At 37.9% G+C, this 9437-nt stretch overlaps 1 protein-coding gene across 1 annotated transcript in view; it reads left to right on the top strand.

Annotated features, from left to right (window-relative positions):
* Window positions 1-7296, top strand: part of LOC149317127 (sal-like protein 3) — a 24344-nt gene extending 17048 nt beyond the window's left edge. The window contains exons 2-4 of the mRNA XM_089516907.1: window positions 1-1654; window positions 1871-2211; window positions 4165-7296. The exon at window positions 1-1654 is cut by the window's left edge and continues 1289 nt beyond it. Coding sequence (XP_089373033.1) covers window positions 1-1654; window positions 1871-2211; window positions 4165-4596 — 2427 coding nt within the window. The 3' untranslated portion in view covers window positions 4597-7296. The remainder of the gene's footprint in view (window positions 1655-1870; window positions 2212-4164) is intronic.
* Window positions 7297-9437: the final 2141 nt, after the last annotated feature.

The raw sequence follows: 9437 nt of genomic DNA, 5'->3' as shown, positions 1-9437 counted from the left end.
ATACACTTGCGCTCACACACAGGAGAAAGACCTTTTAAGTGTAACATATGTGGGAATCGGTTTTCTACAAAAGGCAATCTGAAAGTTCATTTTCAGAGGCATAAAGAGAAGTACCCACACATACAGATGAATCCATATCCAGTCCCAGAATACCTCGATAACGTTCCCACTTGCTCTGGGATTCCATATGGAATGTCATTGCCACCTGAAAAGCCAGTTACTACATGGTTGGATAGCAAGCCTGTGTTACCAACAGTTCCAACGTCAGTTGGGCTGCAGCTTCCCCCAACAATACCAGGGATAAACAGTTATGGAGATTCCCCAAGTATTACTCCCATGAACAGGTCACCACAGAGGCCATCCCCTGCATCAAGTGAATGCACCTCCTTGTCCCCAAGCCTAAACAATTCAGAGTCAGGCATTCCTATGTCTGCAGAATCTCCACAACCAATTCATAGTGCTTCAGCTATGACTAAAACTGAACCTGTCAATATTCCTGTGACAAATGTGAGGCTAGGAGATATTTCTATAAGTGGGCAGGTTTCTGCAATACCCACATCTTCAGTTCCTAATGCTGTTACAGACAGTAGTATTTCTACAAGCCTCCCAAACTCTGTGCTTCCAGCATTATCTGACCAGTTCAAAGCTAAATTTCCATTTGGTGGACTACTAGACTCTATGCAAACATCAGAAACCTCAAAACTACAACAGCTTGTAGAGAACATCGATAAGAAGATGACAGATCCAAATCAATGTGTCATTTGTCACCGTGTGCTCAGTTGTCAGAGTGCTCTCAAAATGCATTACAGAACTCATACAGGAGAAAGGCCATTTAAATGCAAAATTTGTGGACGTGCGTTTACTACAAAAGGCAATCTAAAAACACATTTTGGAGTTCATCGTGCAAAGCCACCACTTAGAGTACAGCATTCATGTCCCATTTGTCAGAAGAAATTTACAAATGCTGTTGTTCTTCAGCAGCACATTCGTATGCACATGGGAGGGCAAATCCCCAACACACCATTACCAGAGGGCTTCCAAGATGCCATGGACTCAGAACTTTCCTTTGATGAAAAGAATGCGGAAACACTGAGCAACTATGATGATGACTTTGATGAAAATTCCATGGAGGAGGACCCAGAGTTAAAAGACACTGCAAGTGACTCCTCCAAACCTCTAATACCTTATTCTGGGTCATGTCCACCTTCCCCACCATCTGTGATTTCTAGCATTGCTGCTCTAGAAAATCAGATGAAAATGATTGATTCTGTCATGAACTGTCAACAGCTGACCAATCTAAAATCCATAGAAAATGGGTCAGGGGAAAGCGACCATTTGAGCAATGATTCCTCATCTGCTGTAGGAGATCTAGAGAGCCAGAGTGCCGGGAGTCCAGCAATGTCTGAATCTTCTTCCTCCATGCAAGCTTTATCTCCTGAAAACAGCAACTGTGAAAGTTTTAGATCAAAATCCCCAGGTTTTAGTAACCAGGAAGAACCACAAGAAATACAATTAAAGACAGAAAAACCTGACAGTCCACCACCACCTACTGTTCAAAATGGAGGTGCACTGGATCTGACAGCCACCAACCCAGGAAGGCCAGTCATCAAAGAAGAAGGTCCTTTTAGCCTGCTGTTCCTGAACAGAGAACGTGGTAAGTTTAAAAGTACTGTTTGTAATATCTGTGGCAAGCCTTTTGCTTGTAAGAGTGCATTGGAAATTCACTACCGCAGCCATACTAAAGAACGTCCATTTGTATGTACAGTCTGCAATCGTGGGTGTTCCACTATGGGTAATTTAAAACAGCACTTACTGACACACAAATTAAAAGAGCTGCCTTCTCAGTTATTTGAACCCAACTTTACTCTAGGTCCCAGCCAAAGCACTCCTAGCCTGGTTACCAGCACTGCGCCTACTATGATCAAAATGGAAGTGAATGGCCACAGCAAGCCGATCTCATTGGGCGAGGTTCCATCTCTTCCAGCTGGAATCCACGTTCCTGCTGCACCACAGACAGTGATGAGCCCAGGCATCACTCCTATGCTGGCACCCCCACCACGCCGAACGCCCAAACAACACAACTGTCATTCATGTGGGAAGACCTTCTCTTCAGCAAGTGCACTACAGATACATGAACGCACCCATACTGGTGAAAAGCCATTTGGTTGCACAATCTGTGGTAGAGCTTTTACCACAAAAGGGAATCTTAAGGTAAGAAGGGAATCTTCTTAGAACAAAAAAGTAATTGTAAGAGTGTGAAGTATTCAAAATGCTGAACCTGATATTCAGCAGCCTCTCTCTTGCTCTTTTCCTCATACAAATAGGAAGAAAGAGAAAAAATATGGTTATATTGTAATTTAGTAACATACATTGACTGAATTTAGAGGCTGCACTACAGCATCATTAAGCATGATGAGAATGAGCCATTGTAAAATTCTGACTCATATATTTCCCTTTACTTCTCTCTAGCCTGGTCCCAAAGAGACTGGAATTTTTGCTTCTGTTTTAGATTATGCACAATGTAGTGTTACATCTAAAGCCCAAACTAAAGTAAATCCTAAATGTGGATAGTGGAAACCAGCTTGTAAATCTGGGTTTGAAGTTAGCCAGTTTGAAGATGACCTCAGGGATTTTCAAAGTGTGGTTAATGCAGAAGGGAAGGCAGAGCTTCCAGACTCCTCACAATCATCCTAAAGGAGGAGGAAGGGAAATTCATGAGGCTGAAGCTCACTAACACATTCTTATCATGCTGCAGTGGCGTTTTCTGTGCTAAACTAATTCATGAGAACAAACATTCTGTGAGTACACAAAAAAAACTAGTTCTCTCTATAAGCAGATACAAAGCATTGTGTTTTTTTTTCTTACTAAAGACTTCTTGCATTATGCTGGAATGACTGTATAATAATAATAAACTTTGCTATTCAAACCACATGCATTACATATATATCCTAAGTATTCTAAAACATTAAACACAGTGAAGTTACATCTGCATCTCTAAAACAGTACTATGTAGATTTTGTTTTTCTTGCACGATTTAAAGGTACAGATTTCCAGATTTAAGTATCTTTCAGAAGCACAATATTTATTGTGGTAGCACTTCTTTAAAAAAACTCTGGTCACAGCAGATTATATTGGAACCCTTCAGCAATTTTAGTCCAAAACACACCACCAAAAAAAATCCATTTTGAGACTACTTTAACTGCCCTGGTTCAAGGCTAAGGAATCCTGGTAACTGTAGTTTAGTTAGGCATTTAGCTTTCTTTGTCAGAGAGAACTTTGGTGCCACAACAAACTACAATTCCCAGGATTCCCTAGCCTTGAGCCAGGGCAGTTAAAGTGGTCTCAAAGTGGGTTATTCCTGCAGTGTGTTTTGGACCTTTCTGGTCCTGTTTAATATATTAGAGCACAGTCTTTCAGGGTTACCAAAGGTCATTGGGAAATGCTTTTGCTGTGCACCTAAATTTCTAGCTTGCTTATAATGTTCCGATATAAAGCAGGTTTTTTGATCTCATACTAAACTAATTTTGGCACCATTTTTATCCCTATATAATCCAAGTAAAATAAAGAAGGTTACAGGTAGTATAGGGGAAACCCCATAATTGGCATTAGTCCCAATCCAGTTAAAATCTATTGTGAGTAAGCAATATACAAATCAAGGGATTTAACTTCGTTGTGATTAACTTGTTCTATTCATCTCTCTTGTACTTAAGATAATTTAATTGTTCTCTCAGAGAACTGGAATTGGAGTAATTTTAAATGGCCTGGAGCCATTTAAGAAACACTGAATTGAAAGACCTGGTCATGAGAATAGAATATTGTTTTGTTTGTTTGGGAGACCAATAATTGCCCTCTATCAGCACCCACCCAAAGCACTCTGGAACTATATTTCAGGAGGGCATGAAGGGCTGCAGATTGGGATGGGCCAGCAATTCCTTCTTTTCATGTAATAAAATCTTTGTATCCAGGCCATTATGCCTGTGAAGAAAATACAACAATTACACCTGGTAAAACAGAACTACTTTTTTTCTTCTTTTTTAAAAATGATTGTCACAAACTTTTGCAGCTCATTTCTTCCTTAGAATTCTACATAAATTCCGTGTATAGAATTGTTGCACTTTTGCTTATTTGCCAATTTCTTTTCCTTTCCTCATTCTTTCTCTAAAGGTTCACATGGGAACTCATATGTGGAATAATGCTCCTGCACGTCGTGGCCGACGACTGTCTGTGGAAAACCCCATGGCTTTGTTAGGTGGTGATGCTCTCAAGTTTTCAGAAATGTTCCAAAAGGATTTGGCAGCTCGGGCCATGAATGTTGACCCAAATTTTTGGAACCAATATGCTGCAGCTATTACGAATGGACTTGCAATGAAGAACAATGAAATTTCTGTCATACAGAATGGAGGCATCCCCCAGCTCCCAGTAAGTTTAGGCGGAAGTGCCATTCCGTCTTTAAGTAACATTACCACTGGAATGGACAAAGCTCGTACCGGCAGTACCCCTCCCATCATTGGTTTGGACAAAGCAAGTTCTGAAACTGGAGCCAACCGCCCATTCACAAGGTTTATTGAGGATAATAAAGAGATTGGCATAAATTAAAAGCATTCAGTACAAGTAACTGTTGGACCACTACTCAACACAACATTTGTTCTTTCATGTACAGTTTTGGGAGTTAAGCATTAGTTTCGTGACCTAATTGCCTAGGTTCTCTTTAAGATTTTATCCCATAGCAGTAATGCATAACTTCGTGTCTGCTGAAAAGTTGTCTTGCAAGATTTGCATGGTACTACTTTCAACAGTGAGCTGACTGTTAGTGAGAACTTTGGAACCATTTTAATTTAAGTAAATGATAATTCATTGCATAACTGTGTTAGCAACTGGCGGAGGCTAAATTGATTCAGTTTTTGTTTTTTAACAAAACAAAATGTTACCAACTGAGTAAAAGGAAGCGTCACAATGGCATTTCAGTCCAGCTCTTTCTTTGCTGGTTTTGTTCCATTCTGCTAGAAACTTGAACTATGTTTTTAGAAACCCTCTAACATTCAGTAAGTGATTTAGTACCCTAATGCTGTGTATGATTACAGTATTCTTGTCTGTAGTATTTATAATGTAAAGATAATGCGGGTAACAGACAATATACTAGCCCCATCCTTAATGAAGCTTTTGTACTGCAAAATACTCCTGGCTATGTGATTTTTTTAAAAAAAGCAAGTTTTGTTTTATTATAAATAAGCGGTTTATTTCAACACAGGCAAAATTGTGAAATTTTATTGGGAAAGATAGCATGCTTTTCATGTGCAAGTACCTGTCAGTAACAAACCATTTTAATTTAAATATTTGTAGCTGCTATGTGGACAGTTGTTCTATTAAATGAAAAATGTAGTGTGGACTTCAGTTATGGGTGGAAAACAAGTTACAGACAAACCTTATCACTATAAATTATTCACAACATTATAAGCAGTTGTGAGTAAAACATTTCATGTTATCACAGGCTGTACAATAAAAAAAGGCAGTGTTTGTACGATGTGGTTGCAAACTCTTAATTTATACTATTGCACTTTTAGTACTTTATATTTAGGGAGGTTTGTCTATAATTTGAATATGAACAAAGATGTAAACTATTTTATAAATAGTACTTTGGTCTGAGGGGAAATGTGGGATATTTGTTGTGTTTGTCTTTAAGGTCAAACAGTATGAGAGATCTATGCTCCTTTCAGCAGGAAAACCACTAAGAACTGTCAGATTCTCGGATATAATGGGGCCTGCCATTTCTTAAATTGAAATGATTCATTTAACTTTTCTATAAACTCACCCTCCAGCAGACCTTTGATATGTTAATCCTAGGGCTGTGATATCAGCTAAAGCCTAGGAGAGGCTAAAGAAAACATTGTGTAGGCTTAATTTTGCTGTAATCTGTTCTGTCTCTTTCACTCCCACCCACAAGCTAGATGCTGACTGCTTAATAGCACTGGTGTGTAAAGCAAAACGGAGAACAAAAATATTAAGTGTAACTTGTACACAAATTCCCAATTCTGACTAGTGTTTTTTTTAATCTTCTAAGATTTAATACAAAGCACAATGTACTCTGATTATTCAAATATAATTTTCACTTGTTTTAAGCATTGTTTAAAATTGTGACTAAAGGGAATGTTTCCACTCTTAAGTTAGGATGCTGGTGAGGCTGGGGTGTAATCAAAACTTGAACAGTAAATGTTTTGTGTACTACCTCATTTTTGTGCATTACAAGCATGGTGAAGTCTGACACTATGAACTTTCGTCTAACAAATTGTCCAAGGGACATTATGGGTAGCTGGGAAACAGCACAAGATGTTTTATGCCGCTGAAGAAAGAATCAGACAGGAGGTCTTATCAGTTGAGACTGGAAAAAAAATAGGACAATCTCTTGTGCAACAACAACAACAAAAATTACTGTAAGAGGATGGACTGTTTCTGCCATCATGTCACTGAATGAAAAGTTCAAAAGACTTATTAGTGGTTTATTTCTGTTTTGAAATGAACAACAAACTGTTTCAGCTCTGTTTTCTACAGCAATGATACACAGAATATATATGTGCACATACACAGGCATATATCAAATATATATGTATGTATGTGTATATATCTATATAAAAATAAACATCCTTATATTCTAACACCTTTTATCACCATTGACCACCATTTGTGTTTGGGGTGTTTCAAATCTGGGAAACAAAACTGAGGTGGCTTAATATTGCTGTTTTTCAGCAAATGAATGTTTTTATTTATCTGTGTCCATTTCTGGTGTGAATTTTTTTTGTTTAGTATTTGGTACCATGTAGTGTTATCTCTTCTCCCTAAAGGATGTGCATAACTTAAAAAAAGAGATGTAAAGTGTTGTAAATAAGATGGGTGATGAAGGTACAGTAAGACTGACCCAATTTTGTATTCAGGGTTAGGTCTTTCCTCTCTGCATGGTGAAGAGAGACACTATTTTTATACTGCGATACCATGTAGGGCTAGGAACCTCCCTGAACCAGCTGGGAATTGTTACCTAGATCCAATATTTTTTATTATTAAATCTTGTTGGCTCGACACATCTACTGATTGAAATGGATGTCTTAGTCTAGGTTACTATTTTTGTCACATGGAATTGAATAAAATGCAGGATGTAATATTATCTCTGAATTGTGTTCCATGATTATTCTAATAATTGAATGAGATACAAGAGTGAGGCTGTTTGTGACAGATTGATGTCAATGATTTTTAACTGTCAAATCTAAAAGTTAAATAAAGGGGGCACCTTATATTTATACTGTTTGGACATATCTGAATGGATAGATGTTGGGAAGCTACTTTGTGCCGTAAAAATCACAGCATCCTGTGAAAAATTATTTCATCAGATGCAGTGACAAAAGAAAAAGCTGTACCAAAATGACTATGCTCTGGAACAATCCTCTTTAGCTGCCTCCTTTAGAAGCTATCATTCTATTAAATTCAATTTACCCAAACCACACGACATATTTATTCTCAGTGTCTGTGAACCAGATATTCAGTGATGCACATACAATAAGTAGTACACATCCAGATTTTTTTTTCTCTTGCAGTTTCTGTTTATGTTTTTATTCTAGCTGAAGTGGTTACTGTAAAGCAAAAACAGCAGGAAACCTACAGGGTGTTGCTAGAATGTATGCACTTTCTGGTTCTCAGTGAATAATTGAAATACATGCCACATTTCTTGCTTTATTATAAGCAGGGAAATTTTTGCATAGCAAACAATTAGTTTGTATATACAGTTGGCCCTTCGTATCCACAGATTCTTTATCCTCAGATTCAGCCATCCACAACTTGAAAATCTTTTTTTTAAAAAAATCCCAAAAGCAAATCTTTATTTTGCCATTTTATATAAGGGACACCATTTTACTATGCCATTGTATATAACGAGGCTTGAACATCCACGGATTTTGATATCCACAGGGGGTTCTGGAACAAAACCGCACCAGATACCAAGGGCCTACTGTACATTGTTGAATTCAGTGCTGCTATAATATTGGACTCCAAATATAGCTATTTCAGTTCAAACAGAAGATTCCAATAGTGCTGTTTGGGCTCATGTAGTTATAGCTAATACGTGCCAGAAAGATAAGTGAATCACAGCAGTTGTAGAAAACTGTACTGGTGCAAATCCCACTGAATGAAATATTTTCGCATCAATGGAGCAATTTAACAATAATAGATTACTCTTTTGAGCTTGGACCTAAACATTTAGCACAGTCTCAATGAAAGTCCTCTGTATCTACAAACTGAAAGAAGAACACAAAAGGTTTTACTTTACTGGGTTTGTGACAATAATGTGCCAGTCTTACTGATTCAGGATCTTCTCAGGTTGGCTTTACAGTTGCAACTTTGAAATATGAATTTTGGTGACATTGACTGCATATCACTACGCAGAAGCTGCTGATGGTGGAAATGAAAGTGCTATTGGCCACTGGAGACCAGAACACAGCAAGTGCCTGTAGGCTAGTGTGGAGTGGAGCCTTGCTTTTAAAATTTAGTTTTTCCCTACCATGGATGAAAAAGGATGTTGATTTTAGATTGCTAACTGCAAATACAAACACTTCTGAAACCTTCTAAAAAAATCAATGTGTTCAATATGTAGTTTGAATTTGTCTTTGTAATTAAAAGTCAAAACATTTATCTGGTGGATTCATATTCATAAGGATATTTTGGTACATCTTCAAACACATATGTGAACATGCCACGCAACTACTTTCAAGATAAGAATAGATTGGCTACAGATAGTGAAACTGGAAATGTGCTCTATGGCAGATGTAGGCAAAATGCAACCTTGAAGATGTGGTTGTACCTCAACAATCTTGCATTCTTCACTTGCTGTCCTGTCTAGGGCTGTAGGGAATAACAGTTTCTTGCAACTTTAGCATGCACTGGCTGCTGCTGGGTCTCTAGCAAACAATGAATTCATGTTGGACTAAAAAAGTTTAAGTCTCACGTATATTACAAGCTTTTTCTGGTCCAATAATACTTTTTGAGATCCTTCACTGTTGTGGTAGCCAGAGTAAAAACTGGAGAGGGCTCCTGTGCCTTTAATGGTTGTGTAGAAGAGGGAATTTTAGCAGGTGTTTCTTGTTACCTCATTGCATGACAAGCAACACTTACTGAGTTTCTGTCTTCTATACAACCATTAAAGGTATATCAACCTTCTCCAGCTTTCTCTCTGGCAACCCTATATCACTGTTCCAATCTTCAGAGTGTCTACTCAAAGACTGTGATACTATGTGATACTATGATATAAATGTGGTGATATTATAATCAAGCAAGTACATTTCATTGAAGGTCCTTCAAAAAGCTCTACATTGGGGGCTGTGGAACTCATTACATATGACAATCTCCTGTTTCCCACTGTGTGTACACTCAAGATAATATGTTACCTTGAGTCCCTATAT

The sequence above is a fragment of the Sceloporus occidentalis genome, unplaced genomic scaffold (genome assembly GCF_023333645.1).
Source record: "Sceloporus occidentalis isolate IW3139 unplaced genomic scaffold, rSceOcc1.0.p SCAF_3, whole genome shotgun sequence".
Classification (NCBI taxonomy): domain Eukaryota; kingdom Metazoa; phylum Chordata; class Lepidosauria; order Squamata; family Phrynosomatidae; genus Sceloporus; species Sceloporus occidentalis.
Note: the sequence above shows the minus strand (reverse complement) of the source record. Positions and strands in the feature narration are given on the sequence as shown.